Source organism: Serinus canaria, chromosome 13, assembly GCF_022539315.1.
Source record: "Serinus canaria isolate serCan28SL12 chromosome 13, serCan2020, whole genome shotgun sequence".
NCBI lineage: Eukaryota > Metazoa > Chordata > Aves > Passeriformes > Fringillidae > Serinus > Serinus canaria.
In genome coordinates this window covers 6,985,361-7,012,454 of record NC_066327.1, presented here as the reverse complement: position 1 = coordinate 7,012,454, position 27,094 = coordinate 6,985,361, and the positions used below count along the sequence as shown (strand labels likewise).

Sequence of the window (27,094 nt, the reverse complement as noted above, 5' to 3'; positions counted from 1 at the left end):
TCCAGGTCAAACAGAAGAAAAGCTGACTCTGGAGCCTTGAAAGCAGCCATGACTTTTTTGATGGTCTCAAACAAAGGGAATACAGAGGAAAGCATAGAATTGTTACCATTATATATTCTTCCTATTACCTAGAAACTCCAAAATGATGGCTTTCTTGAGGAAATCTTCTTACAATAATACATTAGCAACTGTTAAATACAAGAAAATTACAACTCCCCACACATTCATTAGGAATCCTCCAAGGGTGACCAGCCCTCTGAAATTATTAACTTTCAGTAAATCAGCTCCTTGGTGATTAGGGTCTGCTGCTCTGCCAAGCACAGCTTTATAGTACAAGAGAAATTCATACTGACGAATTGAAAAGATACAACAGTGACACTTCTCCTCTCTCATACACTGTTCAGTTTCTCCTGTAACCTTCAACTACAGGCAGGAACTGTATTTTATGGAAGAGTGACTCAGAAACTGTGTATAAAACAGACAGTAGGGATAGAATTCCTGATAGAAAAACTCTTTGAAACAAAAGAGTAGCAAATTGAAAACTTACTTTTTGTTAAGTAGAGCTGCCATTAGATTACAACAAAATCTGGTGAGCTAAACCATGGAGTCTAAACTGGTACCCAGTCTATAAAAAGATTAGTCTATTATAAAGATTAATTTAGCAGTTATATGTTTAATGTCCTGTGAAGTGACATTCCTAAGAAATGAAGACAGAAATAAAGATCCCTTTCTCAATGAGAAGACTTACATGACATATCTAGATATAGAATTGATTTTTGTTATAGATGAAAACCTTACTGTCACAGTTTCCCACCTCTTAAGAGCTGAGGTTTGCTTGGAAAACCAGTAAAAATCCATTCCTGACTAGTCACAGGGGCTCTAGCAAGATCAGAAAGCATGATGCACACTTTACCTGTAATGGGACTCTTCCACCTCATCAGCAAGGTTGGACTTGTGGAACAGGAACCACTGAGCTCTGGGGGTAGCCCTGACTACACAGGCAATGGGGGGGAGGCAGATTCTGTGTAAACTGCTGCTGGGCTCACTCTGAATGAAAAAACAATTCATGATTTTCAAAGGGCACCTGCCTAAAGCTATGGTGGTATTTTTGACATGATAAGCCAGTCTGCTGAGATAAAGCTATTAAAATTTATAAGACACAAATGCCTAATATTTCAAAATATCCATATGTGAAATAACATCTTGAACAATGCAACAAACACTGAATTTCCATTGTCTGTCCAAACCTCAGTTTACTGCCAGTATTGCAGTTCCTCTACATGAAACCAGGCTAGCATGCACTCCTATACACCTAAAATTAGGGTCAGGCTGTAAGAGTGCAGTTAGAGGACAGTAATGGGGCAGCCTTATAGTTTCAGGTTGCTTCATGTGGTTTCAGATCAGAAAATTCAGAGAAACTGCAAATTGCAGAAGGATTTTCTTCAGGTTCTTGACCTTTCAAAGACTAAAAATCTAAGCACACCCTGCCCCTGCAAGAAACCTGAAAGAGTTAAAAAAAAAAAGGGGTGAGGAAAAAATACAAGATCTGAACATGGAGCTTTAACATTGCTCTAAATAACTGTAAATCAATTTCTAGACATCCATGTTTACCTTCTGATATATGTGATTTCTTGGTCATAATCTTTAGTGGCCCATCAATAACTTAGTTGCAATATTGCAGGATTCTGGAGAAATGGTTGAAAACATAACTTCCTGTTGGTGTGCATTACTTAAACATGGGGCTCTGTATTTAAGGCACTGAAGAATGAGTGTCCATATGAAATGTGAGGGGCTGAAGCAGCTTTGCTTTGATGACATTCGAAAAAACCCCTTGAAATATGAACTTGTTCAAAGCTCTGCACAGAATCCAATAAGCTTGAAGTTTATATCAATGTTTTCTCAAATACAATTTTCAGCAACATTTTTTTTTACTACTGAGACATTTAGGAGGAAGCATGGGAAGGTGATCTGGAACAGAAGATTTCTGGGGTAGCAATTAACAGCAGCTTAAATCCTACTGTTTCCCAAAGTCCAGGTGTTAGGCAGACCAGATTCTTAGTAATACTACTCTGATGAAGTTATTTGTTATTTCTTTTTTAAATTATCATCCCATTTACAAGTATACAATTAATTTTCTTGAAGGTAAAACACATCAGCAAGAACCTGCATCTTAAGCTGCTCACTCTCAGCTGTGACAAATAAAAGAAAATTTTGATCAAGCCTTTTTGACAGTCATAAGTCTCCCATTATGTTGTCTTACAAAATACAATTTAGCAGATACATCTAGCACCAAAAATCTACAAGAGAAACAGAGCAAAATTGATTATATAAGAAAGTGTCATGAAAGATAAAAAAATGCATCAAACACAATTATCCCCACAACTGGCAACATTTCTAGGGAATAATTTGGATATAGTTATGGTTTTGAAAGATGAACTAGATGGTAAAAATAAGATTGTTGAGTTGCTCCTCTAGGACAGCGTCTGTAAAATATACTAAAGATGTTATTTTTCTTGTTTGAAGCCAAATATAATGTGCAAAGAACTACCCAGCACATCCTTGTCATGAGAGTGGGTGGGCTGAATGGCAGGCTACCAGCTCCATCCCTCTGACCATGATATACTCACTTGTCAACAGATTCAGGCTGGTGGTTTGGGGGAACACATAATTCTTGGGCCCAGGCCAAAGACAAACATGTTCAGAGACAGCAAGAGGTCCAAGGATAAAACTCTGGAGAGAAACTGCAACTAATGTTGAACAACAACAAAACTAAAAGAAAATTCCTGAGATCTCTCTATGGAAAAATCACTGACAAGATTTTGTTACAAAGAAAAGAAAGAAGAATTTCTAACACTTTATAACAAAGGTCCAAATTAAAAAAGATCCAGAAAAGTATTTCATATCATCAGTTCATTGCTGATTTAGAAGCCTGAAACAGAGACAGTTCCACAGCTGTACATACTGCAAGGCTCAGAGGACTAGTCCTGACAATATTAAAATGAAAAGTCTTCTGCTTCAAAATTATGAAAAAAAGCCACCCCAAAACTGACTAAATTAAAATGTTTCTCCATTATTTACTTGTACACTGATACAGTGGTTTTTTTGTAGAGAATCTAACATTTTGTCACTCATTTCAAAATGAAGAAAATCAAGAATGAAGAAACTTTCTTGCCAAGGAATGGTTAATAATTTAAAATCTGTTTCTGAGTAAATTTCTGTATATGAAAATAGATACCAATATTATGAATCATTTTCAGAATTGTTTTATTTTTGTTTTTGTGTATGCATTAATCATAGGGAAAATAAAAACTAGATTATAGTTTTCTTCAGGGTGTGGTATCTTTTTGTGTCAGTCAAACTCGAGTTCAGTTAGTTAAACATATTATACTTTGAATACTTATAAAGTACATGAATAAAAAGTGGTGAAAAAACCCCATTACATGAAAAAAATCATATTGATTTAGGCTCTGTGACCTTTACTGTGGCATCCTTCAGGTCACAAGTGTTTAGTTTCTGACAACCACATTACCAGAAAGTGGGGCTGGTTTTGAGAACATGAGCAAGGACAGGTATGGAGAGCTTTTTGCACACAGCTGTAAGATGCACCAAGTTTAGGGAGAAGTCTTGACAATTGTTTACATGGGGAAGAAAACTATATTCAAGTCTCTAATGCTTCTTAAAAGAGGAATGGAGACATAAGAATGAAAAAGGACATAGAAACCATGTTGCAGTACAACATTTTATCATTGCAGAAGTATCCTTAAAACTAGTTTCTAAGGAGTAAAAAAGATATATTCACATGTAGACATAGATTTATGACATATCTCTATACAGATATTTTAGTTTAGGCATAATCCTACCAATCTACCTACCAAATCTTTTCCTAAGTTACACAAAACTAACTCCTGGGTCTATCTTTCTCCATATGCAGAATTTTGGGAAAGCAGTGGAACCCAAAATAATTTGTAACTAAGTGAATTTCCCAAGAAACATAGGTTTTCATAGGCCAGCTTGACTGTTCACTAAATTTAACAGATGTGTAAGCAACACAAACCCTAACATGCTTTAAAAAATAAAAAAGTAGGTATTCAGTTTCTGTGTGTTTAAATGGATGCCTCCAAATGCCTCTAAATGGATGGAGTCTTTAGAATGTGATCTCATGGAAATAAAGAGTCTGACAGTCACTGTAACAATATTATAATAGTACTTCTACCACTTAGTGACATCCAAGTGTACATAATCCAGTGATCTCAAAATTCATGAGCACAACTAGGTTACCTTGTCTAGCACACACTACTTGCAGTCACATCTTATGTTCTGGAAAGAAATCTTCCAGCTCCTGGCTGCTGAATTAAGCCTTGACAAACTCTTTAGAGCTGATGGCTTTCAGGTAATCAATTCACCAAATTTCCCTAGGCAGACACACCTTCTGGACTGCAGGTACATACATTTCTTCTACTTCACTGTAGATAATTTGTCTGTTTTTGTGTCTTATTTCTTCACAACTTGATCTAATGACCTAAACTGCACTAAGGGATTTTTTATGAACTAAAATTGTGTTCTGCTCAGGGTCACAGGCTGAAGATGCAGTACAAAAGAGCAAAGAGTAGAATGTGCTTTAAACAAGTGTACAGGCACTGGTCTTACATTAATTAAATATGGCATTCAAAGGAGTGCAGCTGGGGAAAAAAAGCCTCACACAGTTGACTTGACCTTTATTCAGATGTCATGTGGAATTCCAGCACAGATAGTGGAAAATCACCTTCTGACTGCTTCTGCAAAGAGCTAAATCTGGAACCTCCTCAAATTTCACTCCTGTGCAAGCTCTGGTTTGATAAAACCTGAAGAGACTGGCCAGACACCCTGTGCATTGCTGACTGGTTCATATGCAACTTGTTCCCTGAGAATGCATGAATGGAAATTTAGGAGAAAGGCTAAGCTTTTATCATCCATGCCTACTTTGTTACATGTCCTTCAATAAACTGCTGTGGAAGGAACACCTTCTGATCCTGGATCAACCATCAGTCCTTGTGCAGCTTTACCTGTTCTGCAAACAAAAGGAAAACTCTCCTTGGAGAGAAAGAAAGAGGATGAATTCTTTCACTGCCATCTGGACAGGGGCAGCATTAGCTCCTGCAATATAGAGCAGTAAGGATTTGAGACCGAAATCTTAAGAGCTTCCTGTTGCCTTAGTGATTTAATATCCTGTTCAGTTTATTAACTGAGTCTGTGCATATCACCAGTTTAAAAATCCTCTTTTTACCAAAAGCTTTTACATCTTGTAATGTTATATCTACTTACATGTTATATATGCTTGCTCATGCTTTATACTGGAAGTACCTCTAGTCCATAGGGTATAAAGTGCCATTCTGTGTAACAGGTACTGACTGGTTTTAGGTACCTGTGCAATAGCTCCTTCTCCCTGCAGATGCATTATATGATTTCTTCAGATAGAAATGAACAAATATTGCTATGAACTGAAAAGGTCAGTGGCAAGCCAGCAGTAAATCAGTGGGGAAATAAAGGCATTAGCCAAGGCTAATTGTTTTGGAGCATTGCTTTGGAGCAAGGTCTATTATCTCGGGCCTGCAGCCCTGCTAATGCATCCTCACACCACAGCCTGAAAACTGGAGAGAGTGACCTTGTCTGTTTGCAGTGCACTGAAAGCCATCACAAGCTGCAAAAAGCCACAGGTACAGATCAGAGCATTCCCTCTGGCTCAGGTTAACACACTCCATCTAATTCACCCCTCCTTTTCTAGAGACATCTATGGATATGACAGATTAAAAAAAATTACAAGGCTCTTGCAGTTATTCTCTAGTAAAGTGGTGGAAAGAAGTTTGGAAATGTCATGGGAAATGTCAGGTAGCACATCAGCACCTGAGCTGACAGTGCCATTTCCAAGTGTGCTGCTGTAAGAGAGGACATTTCTGGCACAATGGACTAGAAAGTTCTGTCTCCCTGCTCCAAAACCCCCCATACACTAGACAGTGAATCTGAAAGTGGGCATCTGGGGAAGGAGGATGCTGTGGGAGCCCCAGTTCCTTGCTGGATTACAGACTGCCAGTCCATCCTTAGCCTACCCGTTGTGTAGCTGAAATGATTAGGTGTAATCACTTGTGGAACAGGTGATTGCATGCTCTCATTTCTCTCAAAGCTCTGATAATGCAATGGAGTCCCCTCAGAGTGAAAGACCTGAGGAAAACTACTGAACTTGTCCAGCTAAACTCAGTCAGACTCCTTTCCTTAGTCAAAAAGCTGTAGGGAAAAAAATAGCAGGTGAGACAACTTGGAGGGGAAGAAAGTTACCAAGTGTTTCTAAGGGCAGGTGAAGTTTCTATTTGTCATTGGCTTGCCATCTCTCCTCTTTCAGCTGCCCTGTGCTAATCCAGATATAACAACAGTGGGCCAGGAGGGCAATGAATTGCAAAGATATCTGTACTTGTTCAAACCTTCTTACTTTCCTAAGCCCTTCATTAATTTTTTGAGAACACTTCTATTGTATTCAAATCCATTAAGATGTGTTTAAACTCATTGTCATATTGACATTCCATGTTCTTGGTACCCAATTTTGGATGGAAAAATGCCATTAGTCTGACAGATCCCTGGTTCATGATTTGCATTATGAGCAGCAATGCACTGCCCCTTTCAGGTGTGCTGACTTTCTATTACCTTATGTAATAAAAAGAGGCCTGAGTAAAGAATTACTCATTGTTTTAAAAATACACTCAGTATATTTAAAAAGGAACCTTATCTAAACATGCAGAGGTTAGCAATATCACTTCACATTTATTTACAGAAAATGACTGAATAAATCTGCATAAACAGTCTTACAAAGCATTGCATAATACGCTGACATTTTTCGCCTCTTTCCCAGAGGGAAATTTCTGTGTTACTGCTCACAATAACAGAGTGTGATTGCAAAATTAAAGGTAGTTTTATTTATGTGACTTATGTTATCATGTACTTCAGGTATATTGCCTGTGCATTGGAGCATTCTCTGTGCTTTAAGCTAAGTTGGAAGCATGTAGACTTTAATCATTGCTGCAACTATATCCAGTCTAAGACTAGATGATTTAACTATAAAGAAAAAAAATTAAATAATTTAGAAATAACTTAAGCACTACATGAATGGCAGACAGGTAAGAATTAGAAGGACTAGAAATGGAAGAAAGGTGCACTAAATCATCATGTGGTAATGCCTCTGTAAGGTTTGATATCTGTGTTGAAAAAAGGAAGAATCATATCCTGTTTGTAGGCAATGTCCTGGTGAGGCAACAATAGTGATGTTCAAGAAAAGACAGACCAGGACCTCCTTAAAGAGACAGATCTGTAACTCCTCCTTTAATGAGAGTCTTCCTGTAGGAAGTGCTCCCAATACTCACAGTGAGTATCATCCCTGCTGCCTCTGATGCTGTGGAAGAGGATGGCACAGAGCTGCTTCTCCATGGGAATCACCTCTTGTCAAACATCCAGATGGCAAGAAGCACTTCTTTACAGAGGAAGAAGAGTGAGCCTTTCATTTACCATGGTCTTTAAAGTGACAGTCCTGGTTTTACCATTCTAATGAAGGTTTTCTGATCTATTCAGAATAACAAATATAGATTTAATTGATATTGAAAAGCATTTTCACCCTGCTTACATCTCAAGAGTAGTCAATTAATGTACATAGGAGTTTGGATCAAATGAGTCAGATGAGAAACTGCTGCAAAAACAGCAGTAGAATCCAACAGACAAATCAGCAGCTTATGCAGGTGGCTGACAGGAAATTTAGTAACACAGGAAAACATATGGAAAATATAGAACTGGGCAGGTGATCAGACAGCAAATTTCTAGAAGATATGTCAGACTCATCACAATGGTCAGCATCAGCAAGCCCATCTAAATCAGAGTTCCAAGATGGAAACATCCAAGGTAAAATTATTAGAAACAAAAAATTAAGAGTACATTTAAAAATTAACCAAAAATAACTTGGCTCCTAGATTCTGGAAAAAATTTAAGGGGTATAAGTCAGCTCTGAGAGAGCACAAAGAAACTCATTATCTGAGCTCTCATAACAGAAATGGAAGTCATTAAAATAGCTGGAGGTCTGCCTAAGAAATCATTTGCAGCTGAACCAGGCTCCACACTGGAATTGTGGTTAGGCAAATCATCTTGGAGACAAAGCCAAACTTTACAGGGAGAAAACCTGAAGAGTATTACAACAGTGGCTTCTTTCCCTCCCCTAGCCCAAAAGGAAACAAGGAAAAAAAAATACAATGAAAAGAATAACAGGGTCACAGAGGCTTCTAGACCAAATCTTTCTAGACCATTTGTATGAGGAGATATGATTTCTGGATTTCAGTAAAGCCTTGGTACATTGTACACAGAAGGGATAACATGTCCCAGATCCATGTACAATTACCCACAGGAAAACAGGTCCATGACACTGGGAAGTCAGAGGCTGGAGTTTGGCACTGTATTTTCATCTGTTTTAATCATCTGGAGGAAGCACAGACAATATTAGCACAAAGATTCATGAAATGCAAAGGACCAAAAGGACACTGATGACCATCAACATTCTTAAGTACAAAAGCTCACAGAATAAAAAGACATACCAATGGCTTAGAGTATATAAACCATACTTTATGACATGCTAGGTCCTCGAGCAGACATAGGACACTCCCAGTGTACCTGTCCTTATGGACACTTGCAGTACTTGGCCAATCAGAACAGAAGAGACTAAGGAACTTGAGACTACCAAGGCAAGAAAGGAATTTCAAGACATAAGATGAAAAACTTCAAAAGAGAGGTGAGGAAATTATGTGAATGCTACCTCAAATGAATGAAGGATGTCTAGAGTGAGAAGAAAGCCAGTGATTTACCTACAAGCAACAATAGATTGTTTACAGAAAGAACAACTAGTCTTGACTAAGCAAAAGATGATGAGTTAGACTAAAGAAACAAACTGCTAAATGCAGCTTGAGAAGTTGCAAGAGTGAAATGATGATACTCACAGCCATTTTTATCTGAACTCCCTGCAAAAAAAATCAAGCAAGTCCTGTATGATTTAACAAGTCTGTGGCAATGTATCTGCTGGTAACTGAGTCTGAATCTGCATTGAGTTTTATGTTTTTTAAATTTCTACATGACTTTATTACTCAGGTTTCAGTATCCAAGAAACAAATCAAGATATAGGCCCAATTCCTTCCCTACCTTTCCATTACTGCAAACAGGATCAACTGTCTTTGAAAAGGGAGTATATCTCCAGTGATGATTCAGACTAGATATATGGAAGAGCTTTTTTTAAATGAGAGTGATGAAACAGCAGAAGAGGCTGCCCAGAGAGGTGGTAGATGCCCCATCTCTGGAAACAGGGATCCAAGGTCACATTGGATGGTGCCCTGAGCAACCTGATCTAGCTGAAGATGGTCCTGCTCATTAAAATGAGGTTGGAGTAGGTGACCTTTAAAGGTCCCTTCTGAATCAAACCATTCCATGATTTAAAAAAAGGACAGAAGAAACCCCAAACAACCAGATTTTGCATATGATAAGAATACGATGTGAAATTTAAAGAAAGATTTGGCCACAGTTTCACCTGGAATAACCCTGGGGAAGCTCTGCAGCCAGCCTGATGAAATTCACTCAAATGGAAAAAACAGGACACCTGAGTCACCAAATCTCCAAGAGATTGCAATGGATTTAGCAGATACCACAGTCATGGGGAAAAGCTTCCCTTGCACACTGTGTTGTAGGCTCCCTGGTATCTTCTGAATAACACCAAGTAAAACCAGAGAGATTACCAGTGCCTGTGTCCACACTGGAATCCGTCCATGGAAGAGAATTCAACAGCATCAAGGGAGCATGAAGTAACTTTTCCTTTGATTTGGCAAGCAGAATTGTGGATGAGAGGACTGACCAGCACTCCTCCTCTCACCACATTCTGTTGATTGAAAGTTTTATGAGATTGTTACCAAACAAGAGTGTTGGAATTGCAAGAAAACCATTACAGATTTTCTGGTCATAAAGCATAAGCAGAGATGCTGTTACAAATGGCAGTTCCAATAACTATTTATCCACCTCTCTTACAGTGTCAATGCTGAATGCAGCAACAGAAGTTTTGTGTACAAGTTTTCATCCTTATCTTTTGAGGTTTATTCCTCATGGCATCAATCTTCTCTCTGATTCTTATGAATTCACAATATTGCACAAAGGGATTCAAGAGGAATCTTGCAATATCACAAAAGAACACTCATACCTTGTAAAATCAGTCCTTCACTATTGGAGCCTAGTTAAAGATGGAGTGTTTGTGTGATCCCATTTCTAAAATATGTTGATTTTTTAATGAAAAACTGTTTCTGAACTAATTACAGCAGTTCAGACCCCTTTTTGATTCTTATAAATGAAAATAATTACATAATATTTGTCTCCCTTTAATAGATAAAATATTCAGGTCCATTAAATATTGATATGTTTTCTCGCTGCTGGTCAAACAACAAGAGCAGCTGTCAGCTCCTTTCCTTCTCCCCAGAGCAGTCTGTGCAGCAGGACAAGTTCTCTGATCCTCTCCTATTTGATTCCTGTTTACTGCTTCAAGGATTGCAGACTGATTACCAGGTCAGAGTGGATCTGGGTACCAGAGCAGAACTGCCAGACACTGTTAACCATGCTGGCCTAGTACAGCAATCACAATGAAAAAAATAGAAATCATGTAAAATTGTTCCTTGTGCTCCACAGTATACCTTGTGTCAATCCTGTAAGCTGGTAAAGCTTCCATAGTTATTGAAATTAATTTACTCTGCCCTGTGAATTGCATTAGCACACCAGTGAGTGCTTTCAAACTCTGCTTCATGATCAGCAATTTGCCACTGGGCTTTGGCTATTCTGTTACACAGCTGAAAGGTCTATGGCATGAACAAGAAAGCTGAAAAGTCCACAAGTGAAGCAAAGTCTACAAAAAGATACTTCAGCTATTGGCAGCACTCTGACACCTATGGATCTTAAATTTCCATTGATGTTAGAGGAAAGACTTCAGGTAAATGCAAGTCTAATGTTGCAGAATTACTTACTGGGTAGTTTATAGCACCTTAAAAGTTAAATTTAATTTAAAAAAAAAGAAAAAAAATCCTAACAGTTTAAATAAAAACTCACAGATTTTTTTCATTGCTGAAAAATCACCAATAGAAATAAAGACATGTTACAGTGTCTTCATGAACTTTATAATGCTAAAAGATGACATATGGTAACATACCATCAAAATTAAACTCATCATTATGAGTACACCTTCATTCATTAAAATATATTTCTCTCCAATCAAAAAGAAGAAAAAAATTTAGAGATGAGCTATGAACCATAGTGATATAACTCTCCTTCTTAAAAGACTTTAAACTATAAAACTATTTTGTGCTATCAATATGTGATGGATTTTTGGAATAAAAAGTTCTTCTGTCTGCAGACCCACTATGTGTGTAGAGGTTCTGAACAAACATTAGAAATTTCACTATTAGAGCTGTATGAAACTTAAGTTTCCAATTGACAAATAATCCCTTGTTTTTTTCTAACACAGATTTTTTTTAAAAGATTTTGAGTTTGATTTTTTTCTCCTTGGACTGTCATGATGAATTACAACTCACAGAGCTTCCCCTGACCAAAAAAAAAAAAAAAAAAAAAAAAAAATCCCACAGCCCTCTCAGCCCTCCAAAAAGTCCCCAAACCCCCAAAGATAATTCAACCTTATTTAACTTTCCAACTTTGCATGTGCGTGAAACATTTTAGACTGAGAATATTTTTGTATTCAGCACAGATTTGCCACTGTGTGAAATTCATTCCAAAATGGTCCAAGTGATAAATTACAAATGCTTTAGGAGAAGGGGCCCCATTTTCATTAAGCATAATGGATACTTTTTGCAGAAGTGTGTATCTTGGCAAATACCTTTTCTGCCTCAATTCTCCAACCCTAGGGGGCCACTTTTAGATTCAAAATTAAGAAGACAGCCCATTGATGGTTTATTTCTGAGAAGCTTCTCATTTAGTCAACAGTATTCTGGCCCATTAGACATTGAAAATATGCAAACTTCTCAAACTTTAAACACTTCTGTGGCAAATATTTCTTATTCAGCTCATCTGAAAGATTTATGAAAACCGGTTAAATTTAGATTTTAGTTCCAATGTTCCATACAGCTCTTACTAGAATATACAGCCATCATTTTGGATTTATTCCTTTGGAAACAGCTTGTACATATTCAAGTCTACATTCTGACTAAGAAAACATCTCTCAGTAAAACTTCACTGACTGCATGCTTTAGAAACAAGACCCTCAGCTTCCCAGGCTGGAGGGCAGCATTCCTTGCTGAGGTGGCTAAGTACACTGCTCTGCAGAGCTAAGACAAGGTCACCATAACTCCACTCCACTCATTTTCTACAAGTAAATTACATTTTAAAGCACTGTCTGACAGAAGGGAGAGCCTGTCTTCCTGGGAAAACGCTAAAATGCATCTCCATTACAGTTTACCTTATTGACATCCATTCTCAACTTCTCATTGTTGGCACTGGCAGCTTTTTCTGCTGCTTTCTTTTGACGCTGAGGTCCCCTGCCAAAGAAGATGTAGTTGACCAATGCATACTCCAGCAGGGCCATGAAAACGAAGACAAAACATCCCATAAGGTACATATCAATGGCTTTCACATATGGAATTTTGGGAAGAGTCTCTCGAAGATGGGTGTTAATTGTTGTCATTGTGAGCACAGTTGTGATTCCTGGAAAAAAAGAATTAAAAGTCTAGTGATTGAAATAGTTTTATTTTCTAGAATAATAATTTATACTATTCAAATGCTGGTATTGAAAAATACTTTTTTTTCCCCTGATGGACAAAAGATATCTCTAACCTTTGTCTATATTAATAGAACCCTAGAAAGGTTTGGGTTGGAAGGACTATTCAAAACCATCTAGTACCATGGGCAGGGAACCTTCCACTAGACCAGGCTGCTCATAACCCCATCCACCCTGGCCTTGAATGTTTCCAGGGACAGGGATGCCCCAACTCCATGATCCACTGTCTCACTACACTCACAGTAAGAATTTCTTCCCAAGATCTAATCTAAATTCTCAGTCCTCAGCTGTCAGTTTCAAGGCATTCCCCTTTGTCCCAAGTACCTCTCCAGCTCTCTTGCAGCACTTTTAGGTTCTCAAAGGTGCTCTAAGGTCTCCCTGGAGCCTTCTCTGCTCCAGGCTGAACAATTCCAATAGAGAGAGGTGCTGCAGTCACACAATTATCTTTGTGACATTTCTCCAGCCTGTTAAGGCCCCTCTGGATGGCAGCTCCTCCCTCCAGCATGTGGGCAGCACCACACAGCTCAGGAGCTTTGTGAGGATGCCCTCAATCCCATTGTCCATGTTGCTGACCAAGATGTTAAGCAGCACCCATCCCAACACAGAGCCCTGAGGACACTTGTCACTGATCTCTTTGGACATCAAACTGTTGAGTGCAGCCAATTCCTGATCCACTGAGGGGTCCTTCCACCAAATCCATAACTCTTCAGTTTAGAGAGAAGGATCTCATGTGTAACAGGGTCAGATGCTTTGCACAAGTCCAGGTAGATGACATCACCTGCTCTTCCCTCATCCCACCAGTGCTGGGACCCTGCTGCAGATGGCCACAGACTGTCAGGGACACCCTGCCCTTAGTGAAGCCAGGTTGGCTCTCATCCATCACCTCCTTGGTTTCCATGTGCCTTAGCAGAGCTTCCAGGAGGATCTGCTCCATGACCTTGCAGGCACCAATGTGACACTGACACTTCTGTAGTTCCCCAAGTCTTTTTTTTTTTTTTCCCCTCTTGAAAAGGGGGATTTGCTTCCACTTTTCCAGTCAGTGAGACTTCACCAGACTGCCATGGTTCTCAAGTATGATGGATAGAGTTTTAGCCAATTCATTTCCCAGTTCCCTCAGGACCTGCAGATGCTTCTCATCAGGTCCCATGGACTTTGTGCTTGGGATCCCCACGTTCCTTAGATGGTCCCCAAGATCCCTTAAGCAGGTGGTTCTTCATTCTCCCAGTCCCAGCCTTTGCCTTCTGCAGCCTGGGCAATGAGTCTGGAGCACAAGTCCATGAGAGCAAGGCATTGAAAAGGTGTTCAGTACCTCAGTCTTCTCCAGATCCTGGCTATCCAGGCCTCCTGTTTCCTTTCAGAGAGGACTCTCATTTTCCCTTATCATCTTTTAGCACTGATGTGCCTGCAGAGCAGCTCTTCTTGTTGCCTTTGATGTCCCTGGACAGATTGAGTTCTGTCTTATGGCTTTAGTTTACCTAATCTGATCCCTGGCTGCCCAGATTTTTTTTGTGTATTCCTCACAGGCTACCTGACCTTGCCACCACCCTCTGTAGGTTTCCTTTTTGTGCTTGAATTTTTTTCAGGAACTTATTTTGGACTTGGATTTTTTGCATAGCATAAAAAACATTACACCTGTAATAGTCTGAGCTCAGTCAAGCAAACAGTAGTTGGATTCCAGAAGTATATTTTTAACCAGATAAACTGCAACTTTCTGTAGTGAGTCTCAGTTAAAAATTACAGGCTACAGCCACTTTATCTTGCCTTCCTCCAGCATTTGCAGGATGTCTGCAGTCTGAAATTCTTAAGGCAAAATGCTACACAGAATGGTCTGGTAAAACTCAGATGTATTCTATAACATTAAAATGTCAATTTTTCAATGGTATCTTTAATGGGTTTTTTACTTATTTTAGCTATACAAGAGCTGCTCTGGCAGGAATCAGTCTATCAGTCTGATTTTGACAAAATTTGGCAATAAATATACTTATTTTTGGAACAATGTCCTTATGATGAGGGGCACAGAATAAACAGATTCACATAGGACTAGTGATGAGATAGACAAATACTCTAGAGATTAATTAGGGAAACAGTTTTGCTTTTGGAATGTAAGGTAACAGTGAGGAAAAAAAAAAATCAGACTCAGAATAATTTAGATTGGAAAAGACCTTTAAGTTAATTGAATGCAATCTTCAACTCAGCACTGCCACCTCCACCACTAAACCACATCCCCATGCACCAAATCTTCAAATCTTTTCAATCCCTTCAGGGATGGTAACTCCACCACTTCCCAGAACAGCCTCTGCCAAGGCTAGAAACCTTTTTGGTGAAGAAATCTCTCCTAGGATCTAATCCAAACCTCCCCTGGCATAACTCGAGGCCATTTCCTCTTGTTCTTTCACTTGGCAGAAGAGACCAACCCTCAGCTGGCTGCACCCTGCTCCCAGGGAGTTTTAGGGGACAAGAAGGTCCCCCTGAGCCTCCTTTTCTGCAGGCTGAGCTCCCCCAGCTGCTGCTCATCAGTCCTGTGCTCCAGACCCTTCCCAGCTCTGCTGCCCTTCTCTGGACACACCCCAGCCCCTCAATGTCTGTCTTGTAGTGAGGAGCCAGGAGCTGCATTTGAGGCACAGCCTCCTCCCTCAACATAAGGACAAGTGAGCTATGCAAACCTAGTGAAACTTTATTTAATTCCTGAAAGGAAAAGCAATTTATAATGCATAACACAATGCTGAATGTGTGTTCCAGACTGCCATGGGCAAAAGCAAACTAAGTGCATTCTTTTCAGAGAAAAAAAACGAGCAGCAAAAGAACAGAATGTGTTGAGACAATTAGGGTAATTTTGATTACAATGATGATAAAGTTAGCTGATTGAGACATGAAAGCACTTTTATTTTAATTTAAATTCCAATGTTTTAAATGCTGATGCAAATAATACAAAGTTTAACAAGCCAGACATTAAAGATCTAACACACATATATTTTTTATTTTCAAATCATGCACTATCCACTCAGCCAGAAGTTAGAGAAACAATTCAGCTAATGCACACTGCATGAGATGTGTAAAAATGCCTACCTAAAGCAACTCTTGCAGCTGAAGCATCATAATTAATCCAGAAGGAAACCCAGGACAGGATAGTGATCAGAATAGAAGGCATGTAGGTCTGCAGAATGAAGTAACCAATGTTTCTCTTAAGTTTAAAGCTGAGAGACAGCCTTGGGTAGGCACCTAAAAGAGAATATTTGGTATGGCCATAATTTATTTCTATAATGCCTGAAAACATTTCTCTTTTCTGTCATTTTTGATTTATTTTGTCATTCAATGTAGATTACACTCAGAGCTGAAAGATCCAGGATATTCAGTGGCAGAATTTCTAGCAAGAATAGGGATTAAATAATCTTTTATGCTAAGGCTACAAAGATGTTCTAGTTGCTTATCTGCTGGTAATCATAGCATTCAACAGCAGCCAAAATACACATCAGAGCAACAAAGCATAGAAATTCCTCTTCCCTGACAAACTGTCACATGCCAGCTCCAGTGTGATCCTGATCCTAAACTTCTCTCCAAGAAATGTAACACTCTTTTGTCACTGGACACCAGCAATATTGTAGTGCTTGAAACATTTGTTAATCTGAGTACCTGGAAATCATTCTTTAAGTCCCATTTCTGCCTGATTTTTAAGAATCTGGGATGTACAATCATTCTACAGTCCCTCCAAAGGTGATTTCTACCCATATCTGGTCCCTGAGTTTAGAAGATAATTTTTTTAACACACCTAATGGGTTTCTCAAGTAGGTAGGAAACATCTAGTAACAGCCCAATCCAACTCTTGTCTCTCTTGAACAATTTAATGTCATTGAAATATGTTAGGGTTTTTTAAATTATTATTATTTTTATTTCATGAAATACAATTTGATTTTCTCCTTCTCAAGAAAGCATCTTTTCAGCCTTCAGAAAGTCATACACTTACTAGAGTAGGCTAAACTGGAAATCCTGGAACAAGCTTTTTAAAGATTTTATATTGAAGACAAAATAATTAGTCTAATACATCCCCAACTTGGCAAAAGGAGCATCTAAAAATATAGAGAAAAACGTTCCTAAATTTCTTACACTTTTGGTTGGCACAGGGGTGTATAAGTGGCTTAATCAGTTTCCATAGATAAACAGAAAATCCAGCTCATTTGATGAGCCTTAACATGACAGATTACATTTGTTAATGGATGGTGCCTTATACACTATGGAAGCTGCAATAAAAACCTCTGCCTTCCAAATTCACACCTGCTGCTCTGTTTTATTCCTGCTTCTCAAACTTTTGCTCCTCAACTGCACACTGAGAATTAATCCAGTTTTAGAAGTCTTTAAGAGAATTCCCCTTTGAAGTTCCCCTCCACAAACCTGTAGAGAAAACAACATTCTTGGTGATAAGCTTGTAGTCCACGATGGAGAACTGTGGCAGCTCGATCTTTGTCACTCCTGTGACTGCATTATCACCCCCACGCCAGTAAAATTCAATGTCATCTGTGGTGTAGCCATCTATAAAAACAGGAATAAACAAGTGAGATACAAATCTCTTCTGACATCATGGGGAACAGCTCCTTCACTCAAACCATATAAAATCTGTTTCTGAAATTAAGGCATTTATAAACATACAGCACAGGTCATTCCAAATAGAACTTCAAAAGGCAATCCTAGGTGCATTTTAATATTTGTTGGCTTTGTATTTTTAAAAAAGATTTATTACATGACTGTATTACAAAACAAACCTTTAAAACCAAATAAAGACTACACATATCCCATCTCTAGATAGCAACTGGACATCAGCTTAAGGTAACTTCTGATCCCAAGGCTGGAAATAACAGCAAGAGTTTGCTGTAATTTCTGTCCCTGAGCTGAAACACCAGCACTGGCAATGTTTGGTTTTCAGTTGTAAAAAACAGCACAGTTCTTTTTCTAAAAATTGCTTGAATGCAGTAGAAGACAGCCACATCCAGGGAGGCTTGTAGGAAGCCACTGCAGCAGATGCAACACCCATCAGTGGCAAAGAAAACACCCACGAGAAATCAACCAAAGAAAAATAAAACTCCCACCACCCAACAAAACACCCCAGAACACAGCACATGTTCACACAGTCATCAAACAGATCCATGGGAAAGGAATCTGGGTTCCCAAATGGCACTGAGCCAAGTGCCATGCTCCAGAGTTGGTGTACAGAACTGACTGTGAGACATCAGAAACAAATCTACTGCAAATCCAGGAAATACAATACTCATTAATGTGTCATTAGGCATTAATCACAAGACTCTTGTCATTGAAACTGAAACACAGAATATTGGCATGATTCTTTTGCAAATTGAGATAATAAATATATAAACACTTGATTAAGTCCTCATCCACAGACACAGGTCAAAACTGCACACTAAACACCATGAGTGATCAAATACCACTGAATTTCAAGGAATAATGCATAGAATCTGTAAAATTTCTCCTGTGCATCATTGATTCTTGATAATCCAAGGAGAATCCAGGTGTTCAGCATTAGTGGAAGGCAAGCAAGTTTGAAGACATGAACCAAATAATCTGTAAAAACACTGAAACAACTATAAAAATCTATATAATACACACAATTTTTAAAATTGTTTGGTAGATACATTCCTACAGTATGTTGAGAGCAACTTCAGAGTTTTGTATAAGTGAATCTTTTACTTTCCTGGTCACAAGTCTGTCTTCAGAAAAGAGGCAGACAGCTTACTGATGTTTCCCTGTCTAGCAACTTCATATTTGTCAAGTCTTCCTCGAGGCTTTCAGAGACAGAAATAAAATAAAATCTAAAATAAAATAAAGTCTAAAATAAAATAAAGATTTACATTAGCTGCCATTGAGATGTAAAAGCAACTTACTGCACTTCATGTTAAAAAATATATAGGAGAACACCCTTAGAGAGTTTAGGAAGGTTGATACTACTTTTTTGGGAGTATCTTTGTTATGTTGTCAAGTTTTGGTGATATTCTGACATCAACCCTGCCCTCCAATGGCAAGTTCCAGATTCTAATTCCATTTACTCAACTTGGATTAATCAAGGCAACATATTTAATTCTGAGGTAACTAAACTGTTCAACTTTACAGCTAATAATCAGTATTATATTTTTATTTCTGAAAAAAAAACAAATGCCAAAATAAGCTTCATCAAGGAAAAAAATCCCACTTCTCTATGTGAGAGAAAAAGTTTATAAAAGCCCAAATGGCTTTTAAATTGGTTGCATTTTTTAGAATATCTGTTGGAAGAACTTTTTTGCCAAACTGCCTATGAACAGTTGAGCCCTGAACTGTCTAATCATGGCAGGGTTCACACAAGAGACCTCCAGGATTTACATTCCAGCTGACTGTCAAACGCTTCAGCTTTACCCTCTACCAGGAATTCATGGTTCAGCTTCTCCCTGGATTCTCACAGCCTTAACACGAAGCAAACATTGACAACTCTCCAGGAGAGGGGAATCCTTGGAAACTCCAAAGTTCAAACTGAAGATTCCAAACTCTGCAGCTCTGGGTGGCTTTGGGGAGAACTGAGCAGAATTCCCTGCTGCTTAAGGGTCTTACACTGGGCAAATGATATCCTGAGACAGACCCAAAATGACAGGACTTATCAATAAGGAGAATTTCAGAAAGCCTCTTTATGCTTTCATTAAAATACTTCTCTTTCCAAAAAGGATAAATTATCCCATTCATTTCAGTGTGTGGAGAAGGAGAGCAAAGAATTTTACAGTCATCTGCACATGAATGCTCTTGTGTACTGCTAAAGTACCCCAAGATAATTGGATATAAGTCTAATATCTGAAAAACACTTGCCAAAAGAGAGAATGGCCCTATTCATGTCTCTAGTGGATGTTTTACAATAAAGTCCAATTACCTGTGGCTATAATAAACTCCTTCTGCAGGTACTGAGACTCAAAAAAACTCTACTTACAAGATAAAATTATTTAAATATCAATCAATTTAAAGTAGTAATAAGCAGTCTAGAAAAAAACAATCTGTAGCTCTCGATAAGAAAAAACAAGAATCAGTTCAATATTCTAAATTATCAGACACCACATGTTGGTAAAGCAGAAAGGAAAGCATACTAAGCCCAAAAATGTTCCAAGTAATCTTTGCAAGAATATGAGTTTAGCACAGAACACTGTTTGATTTAGACTGTGAACAACTGTTGGTTTACTATATATTAAATTGTATGTAGCTCTGCTGCCAGCAGAGAGCATCTGATTGATTGCTTTTCCCTCAGTCCTTTATATATCATCATCAGCACGATTTACTTCACGTTCAGAAAGTTCAATTTCTCATTTCTGTCATGCATCACACACTGGCAGTCACTCAAATCAATACATTGTCCTGGTAATATGGCACCAATCCTAAGAGAGGCAAAACATTCCCAACTGCCATTAACAGGGAGAGGGAGTTTATCATCCTGTGTGCATTGAGGGATGACAGATGACGAAGCACTGCAGAGGAAAAACAAACAACTAATAGAACATAAAATAAAACTCCTTTCACATAGAAACTATAAAAGCACCAATTTTTTTCCCAGCCTATTCAAGACAAGTCAAAAATAGGAAATTCTTCTAATACAAACAAACTCGAACGAAGCTGTAACATTACTGACTGAAAATGAAAATATTTAGACACAAGACAATTATCAGAAGCACCATACAATGGAAGAAAAGCAGCAGATTTTCCTGAAAAACTCAGGATTTATCAGGATTCACTGCCTCACAGTGCTGCAGTTTACACATGACAGCCAGGAGATATTTTACATCTACACACCCACAGTGTGCACGGTGTAGGAATTCAAGTGCTCCACGTTGCTGACACGATGGCAGCACCTGGAGACTGAACATGAGGCAGCTGCTGATTTTTTTGGGGGGAGAGGGAAATGCCATAAACATGCAAACAATGAAAATGTGCCTAAAAAAGGGGAGGATTCTGAGGCCATGCCCTAACCTCTCTCTGTTCTGAACCATCAGCAGTTTGTGTGAGTTTGGGCATTACAGGCACACACATCCTGCATCACCTCTGAGCTAAGGAGAGCCACCTCAGCTCTGCCCAGGAGACAAAAGCATCCTGATGGCAACTGTCTGAATGCCACCTCCAGCTGCCAAGGATTATCCAAACAACTGCTCCTCTAGTTACAACCTGTATCTGTGACTCTGAGCATTGAGAGCATGCAATCATGATGAAGCACTGCTCAGCTACTTCAAGTTTTTTGCTGAGCGGGTCTGGAGATGGCAAAGCTGGGAGCACACCCCCCTTGGATCACCTGAGGTATTTGTCTTTTGCCCACCAATAAAAAACATATATGAGAACTCAGTTTATAGCAGATTCTGGATTTAAATACTATGAAAAAGCAACCATTTACATGAACAGCCTACACCTGGTGGAGAAGAACAGAGTTGCATTATACACGTGGCATTTTTGGGGAAAAAAATTCAAATGTACATTACTATACACAAAAACCTATGGCCTCATAGGTAGAGAATGAGTAACAAGCTACTTAATTTCTCCTGCTGCTATCAAATGGATTTTCTTTGCCTAGCCACTCACAATATGGTAGCTTCCCAAAATAAAATGGAGAGAACTCGTGTATGATCTCTATACCCAAGAGAATGTTGTGATTACAACTATATAAAATACTGTAAGCTAGCAACCATAATACATTAATTTATATAAATGTAGGTCATAGACTTTCAGAGTAATTGAAGAACTTGACATCTACAGGCCCTGTAAAATGAGATGAATGCTGTAAAGAAATATTAAATTAAGTGATTAATCCTGTTTGTAAAATAGACTGTAGAATACATTTAGTGGCAATATCTATGTATTTCATTTTGTTTTAAACATAGAAACACTTCTCCCTCCTTTTTCAAGATTTTCTTCAGCAGCTTTGCATTTACCCAGAGTAAACAGAAAAATTACTTCTAAAATCCTGAGTAACATGCAAAGCATATTTTGAAATTCAGAAGCCTTTCAGATCACTCAAACTTGTTTCACTGCATCACTTCAGCCTTCACTTATTCAATTCACTTATTCATTCAAAATATAGCCAGAAAGATAAAGTTAGAAGAGTTTCTTTGAATTTGCAGAGATGTTTAAAGCTGAGGAGAACATGGGACATGAGGTTCTGAAACCAGTGGGGTGATACAAGGGTGAGTAGGAAAACCAGAGTTTGTGTGCCAGAGCAATGGGAAAAAAGCACATGACACTCCTTTCTTTCTGCTCTTCCTCGTCTCCTCTAAATTCTGCCTTTCTGCATAAAACATTAAAATTCTTCTTACATTCCACTTCAAAGGCTTTTTCTCCTAAGGCTCTGAGGATTTGGACACAAAGAGGATGTACAATTTTCTGACTGCAGTGAAATTCCACTGATTTTTAGATTAAATTAGCAACATTCTCAAAAAAACAATCATCTTCAAGTTGTACAAATGGCTCCTTACTGGGCAGAGTAGGGTAGGTCAAAGAGACAGAAATATGATGCTGTAATTACTATATACAGCTATTAAAAAAAAGAAAACGTCCTGATGAACAAGTGAAATGACAAAATTGATTCCAGGCCTTAGAGTTGGATTTCCATGATATTAGCAGAATCAAGTTTAGTTTTTTGTGTAGGTATTTCAAACTGATTCTTACAGGAAGCCTGGTAACTTACAGAATAAGTATCTTGGTGGAACTCCTTAATTTTATTTTTTTTTCCTAATGATTTCACTGCAAATCATTCATACTTTAGAGCAACTCCAGCAAAATGCTTTCATAAATATATTTCCACAGCTAAATTATTTCTAGGAAAGGGAGATCAGAAACAGATAGGGAGAACTGAATCCATGCAACAATATTCAAAAACCTTTCATCTCCTGGAACACAGCAATTTCTCACAATCTTTTCACTTCTATAAATTCAGTTACTCCCACCAGTATGGATGATCTAAAATGTTGGTTCAGCACTGTGGAGATGCTGCAAGCCCAGGAGCTGCTCACCCAGCAGGGACAAGAGCATGTGGAGCAGAAGCTGCTGGTGGCAGGAAGGTGACAGTGGCTGAGTGGCACAGAGAGGGTGCCCAGCACCAGAACCAAGCTCCCTCTGGGGCTCCAGGGAGAGCTGGGCACTCTCTGGGAAGGCTGGAGCTCAGATCTTCCCCACTTCCTGCACACAAGGATGCTCTTCATCCTTTCCCTTTTCATTTCCATCATCCTTCTGTCCTGCAGACCAAGTGCCATGTTCATGCATTAAATATATCCCAGAACACCATAAAGTAAAACACATCTGGCTCAGCTTTATTTATTTAAATGGCTAAAATCCAGGGATTGCCATCACTGTGGAAATTAGGCATCTGATTTCTGTAGGCAAACAAACAGCTTCAGATGATGTTTTATAGAGTACACAGAAACATCCTGCCCCCCATTTCTGCCACAGTTTGCATTCCCTAACCCACTCACTTCATTCAGCAGATGACCTTTTCTGAGGATAAGGCTGACAGCATTATGTCAGCACATTGATGAAGTCTGGAGCATCCTGAAGGTTATTTTAGTGTAGCATGGGTGACATTAAACACATATGTGAGGAAAACATGGGTGGCAACAGTTGTCAATATAAAGTTAGAGCTAAACATATTTCTCACATTCACTACTACTAAAATTATGAAGAAAAAGCCCCTTAATCTTTAAATTTAAAAAACCAGATTAGTATATGTTAGACTTGTGCATTCAAGTTTATTACTTCCTTAAAACACATACCACAGAGAAAAAGGAGTTCTGGAACACACAAGTGACTATGTGAGACATGACAAATCTGCCCTAGATATAAAAGATGGGGGGAAGCTTAGTTTCATTTGCAATTAAAAGTAGACTCTGGCAGAAAACTCTGAAACTCAATATTAATAAAACTAACACAATGAACTATTTTCTTAAATCTCAATTTTATTGTCAGTGACACAGAAAACCCAAGAACTTTACTTTCACTTCTTGCAATGGTAGAGCTTCAAAGATGCAATAGGAAATTGCAATATGCAGCCACGAAGATGATTCCAGTCATTGCTGAGGAAAGCAACTTTTAGACAGAAATAATTTTCTATTGAAATGTGAACTGATGTAAATAGGATAAAAATGAATACATAAATACTTAAGTGATCTATTTCAATGCCATTAAATCACAAAATAACAGAACTCAAGTGAAAATAACTATTAAGACAAGTGCAATCAGGTATAAGCAGGCAATAGGCTTTTTTTTTTTTCCAGAATGATCAACAAAGTGAAAATATAAATTATTTCCTATGTTTAAAGTCTGAAAATTTTATGACATAATTCACAGCTATTTGCTTCCACATTTAAATCAATGAAAAAAAGACAAATAAAAAAAATTTAAAAATTATCTTCAATATCATACAGGCATCAGAAATTGCTTACAGGAAAACAAACGTTGTTTACCCCAGTTCACAATATTTATTCTCAGTCAGAGACAGAACACAAGCCCCAGAAAGCTGAACTGGGAGATCTACATGGAAGAGAGAACTTGGAATGCCCAGAGACTACTCAAGGTCTGCTTGAACCCCCTGCCACACCCAAACCCTCCAGTTTAACGAGCATGGCACTGAAGTGCACATACTTTAATGAACAACTCAGTAAATGAATGATGCCTCTCATATAGTGACTGGATCATTTTTAGAAGTCCATAAATTTGCATAGGTAATCTCATCAACCCCACAATCAAATATGAAAACTCTACTGTGTTTTTAAAGGAGGGATATGGATAAGTAATGATTCAAATAGAAAGGACTGTGTTCTTTTTGGATCATATTAAATAGCCAGCATGGGTGCAGAGGGAACAATTTTTGGTACTTTGAGATATATATATATACACACACTGAATTTTCCAACTGTATTCTGAAAAGATATTTTTGAAGATTCATGGAAATGTCTTAGCCCTCAAATCTTTCTGTAAAACCAAACACTGTTTCTGCTCTTTGATAATAATTATTGGCAACTCTTTTCTGCTTTTGAAAGGCCACATTTCAGGAACAGAACTTTTATAGTAAAATGTACATCCATAGTGAGTGGGTGTAAATGACAAATTATTTTCTCCTCTCTCCCTTCAGTAAGGACAAAGATCACGTAGGGAAACCAAGTACTTATATTTGCACCCTAGCATGAATTTCATCACTGCAGCCTGTGTTTCATGATTTGAGCTGATTCCTATACTTTTATCTCATTTGACTACATTAACCAATTTATGCACAGGAAAATTGCTGTCCAAAGCAATTATATGTAATCTGGAAATTATGAAGGCCATTGAATATTGTTCTCTCCTAGACAAACAAATCTAACAATTTGCTTATTTCAGAGAAGACTTAACAAAAAGACTGTGTATGCTGCTTGCCCTCTTGTCTGATTTAAGAATTGGTTTTTTGAAACTGGAAATAGAAATGAGGGGTATATCCAAACAAATGAATCAGCAAAGCATCATCTCCACAAGCTCAGTTTTTAATACCCTAGATATGTAAGACCAAATGTTCTAAGTTTCCTGCAACCCACTACCAGCCTACATTTTGAATGCTGATGTACATTTAAATAAAAGAGAGGAAAAATGAACAACATCTGGTAACCTTCACCTTATTTATAAAATTGCATTAATACTCCACTCTGCTTAATTATTCCATAGCTGTATTAAAAATACAAGGCCACAAGGAGAAAAATGCAATTTGTAGAAGAAAGCCCTTCTGTTTGTGGCTGTGCCATTTTTTCAATTTAGAAAAATATTTATTCATAATGATATGCTAGCTTGCAAAGAAGTGTGAGATAATATTCTGAAATATTATTCCATCTTTGCCTGAAGGACATCTCAGTATCTAAAAACCTTCTACTTTTAGATAAAAATCTGGTTATGAAGGTTTAGGAACACTGGTCTCAGACTGTCCAGCAGGAACATGCTAAAACCTGTTATTGCCAAGAGAGAAATGTTTATTAGAATGTAAAAACCCCTACAGATTTTTACACATGTAGAATAATGATTGGGTTTGGACACTTAGGTGAACCTGCAGAAATTAATTTTCTTTTCGTCATGAGCAATTAATGCTCCTTCTAAAGTCATTCACATGTATAGATTTGGGGACTTTTTCTTTCCTATCTGGGTAAGTCTTCTGTCATCTGCAAGTTTTTCAAGGATAATTACATCTACCTTTGATGTGAAGAACTATTTATACAGTACCATGTGAATGAAGTTTATAGGAACTTTAATTATAGACCATGATATTGTTAGAACTACATCATTATTTTCTAAAAATTGCAATAGTCCTGTAACATTTCTGTGTCCTTCACACAGCTTGGTTGGTACCAGAAACCACATCCTCAAAATATCCTAGTGGGAGCTGTGTGCCTCAAGGCTCAGAGGACTTTCCTGCAGGAAACTCTGTTGTGACACCTCTATCAGAAAAGACAGCCCAGGTTTGTTGGCAGTATCCCAACTACTTTCCTGGGATGCTGAAAGAGGCCAGAATAAATTCTTTTGACACCCATCCCTCCAGCTCTTAGAAATGGAACACAGAGAACAGTTATCTGGTGGTCACAAGATGCTAATGGTTGTGGATGGGTATGCACAAGGCAGCAGCAAGTGGAAGTGTTTTAACTGGAGATGGGGACAAGGCCAAAGGAGAATGAAAGCTACTTCAGCTCTCTGCATCTATCTGGCACAGCAGACTAACCCTGAGAGCCTCAAAGACACCATTCAGCAGCTACTTCTGTAAATCCATGGCAGATGCAACCTCATCCCACATTTTTTTCACTAGAAAAGTCCACTTGCCCTAGTCAAGTTTAAAGTTGTGGCTTTTATGTACCAAAAGCTGCATTAAATCCTGCTCTATAGGTAATAAACTCCTTTACTCAGAGTCTGGTATTTTCCTCTGATCTGCACTGATGTACCACACTAGGTTTCATTACTACATTTTAGAAGTTTAGAAGTTCACAAAATTGACTGTAACTTTTCTAACACTCACTTTTCTTCTGAGCTGCAACTCCAGGCATTGCTCAAGGCTATGCCTAGTTCATGAAGTAGACGTGACTGAGACAAGATAATGGCAAGCCATGAAAGGGACTTTTCCTTGCAAGCACTTTTTAACACCCTGTTGACTTTTATTCTGTTTTCCTCTAGCTCTAGTATGGTAACTGTGTCAATATGCAAATATGTATTACATAAGGCTGCCTCTTGGGCGGGAAAAGCAGGATATCTGCATATAAATGTTCATTAAGAAGAATCCAGTACAATATT

General features: G+C 38.2%; 1 protein-coding gene across 1 annotated transcript in view; it reads right to left on the bottom strand.

Moving 5' to 3' along the window:
* The window catches only part of GABRB2 (gamma-aminobutyric acid type A receptor subunit beta2), a 138,976-nt gene that overhangs the window by 10,660 nt on the left and 101,222 nt on the right, over positions 1–27,094 (bottom strand). Inside the window, exons 6-8 of the mRNA XM_030229235.2 lie at positions 17,195–17,332; positions 15,875–16,027; positions 12,491–12,735 (exon numbers count right to left, since the gene is read on the bottom strand). Of these exons, the coding sequence (XP_030085095.1) occupies positions 12,491–12,735; positions 15,875–16,027; positions 17,195–17,332 (536 nt within the window). The remainder of the gene's footprint in view (positions 1–12,490; positions 12,736–15,874; positions 16,028–17,194; positions 17,333–27,094) is intronic.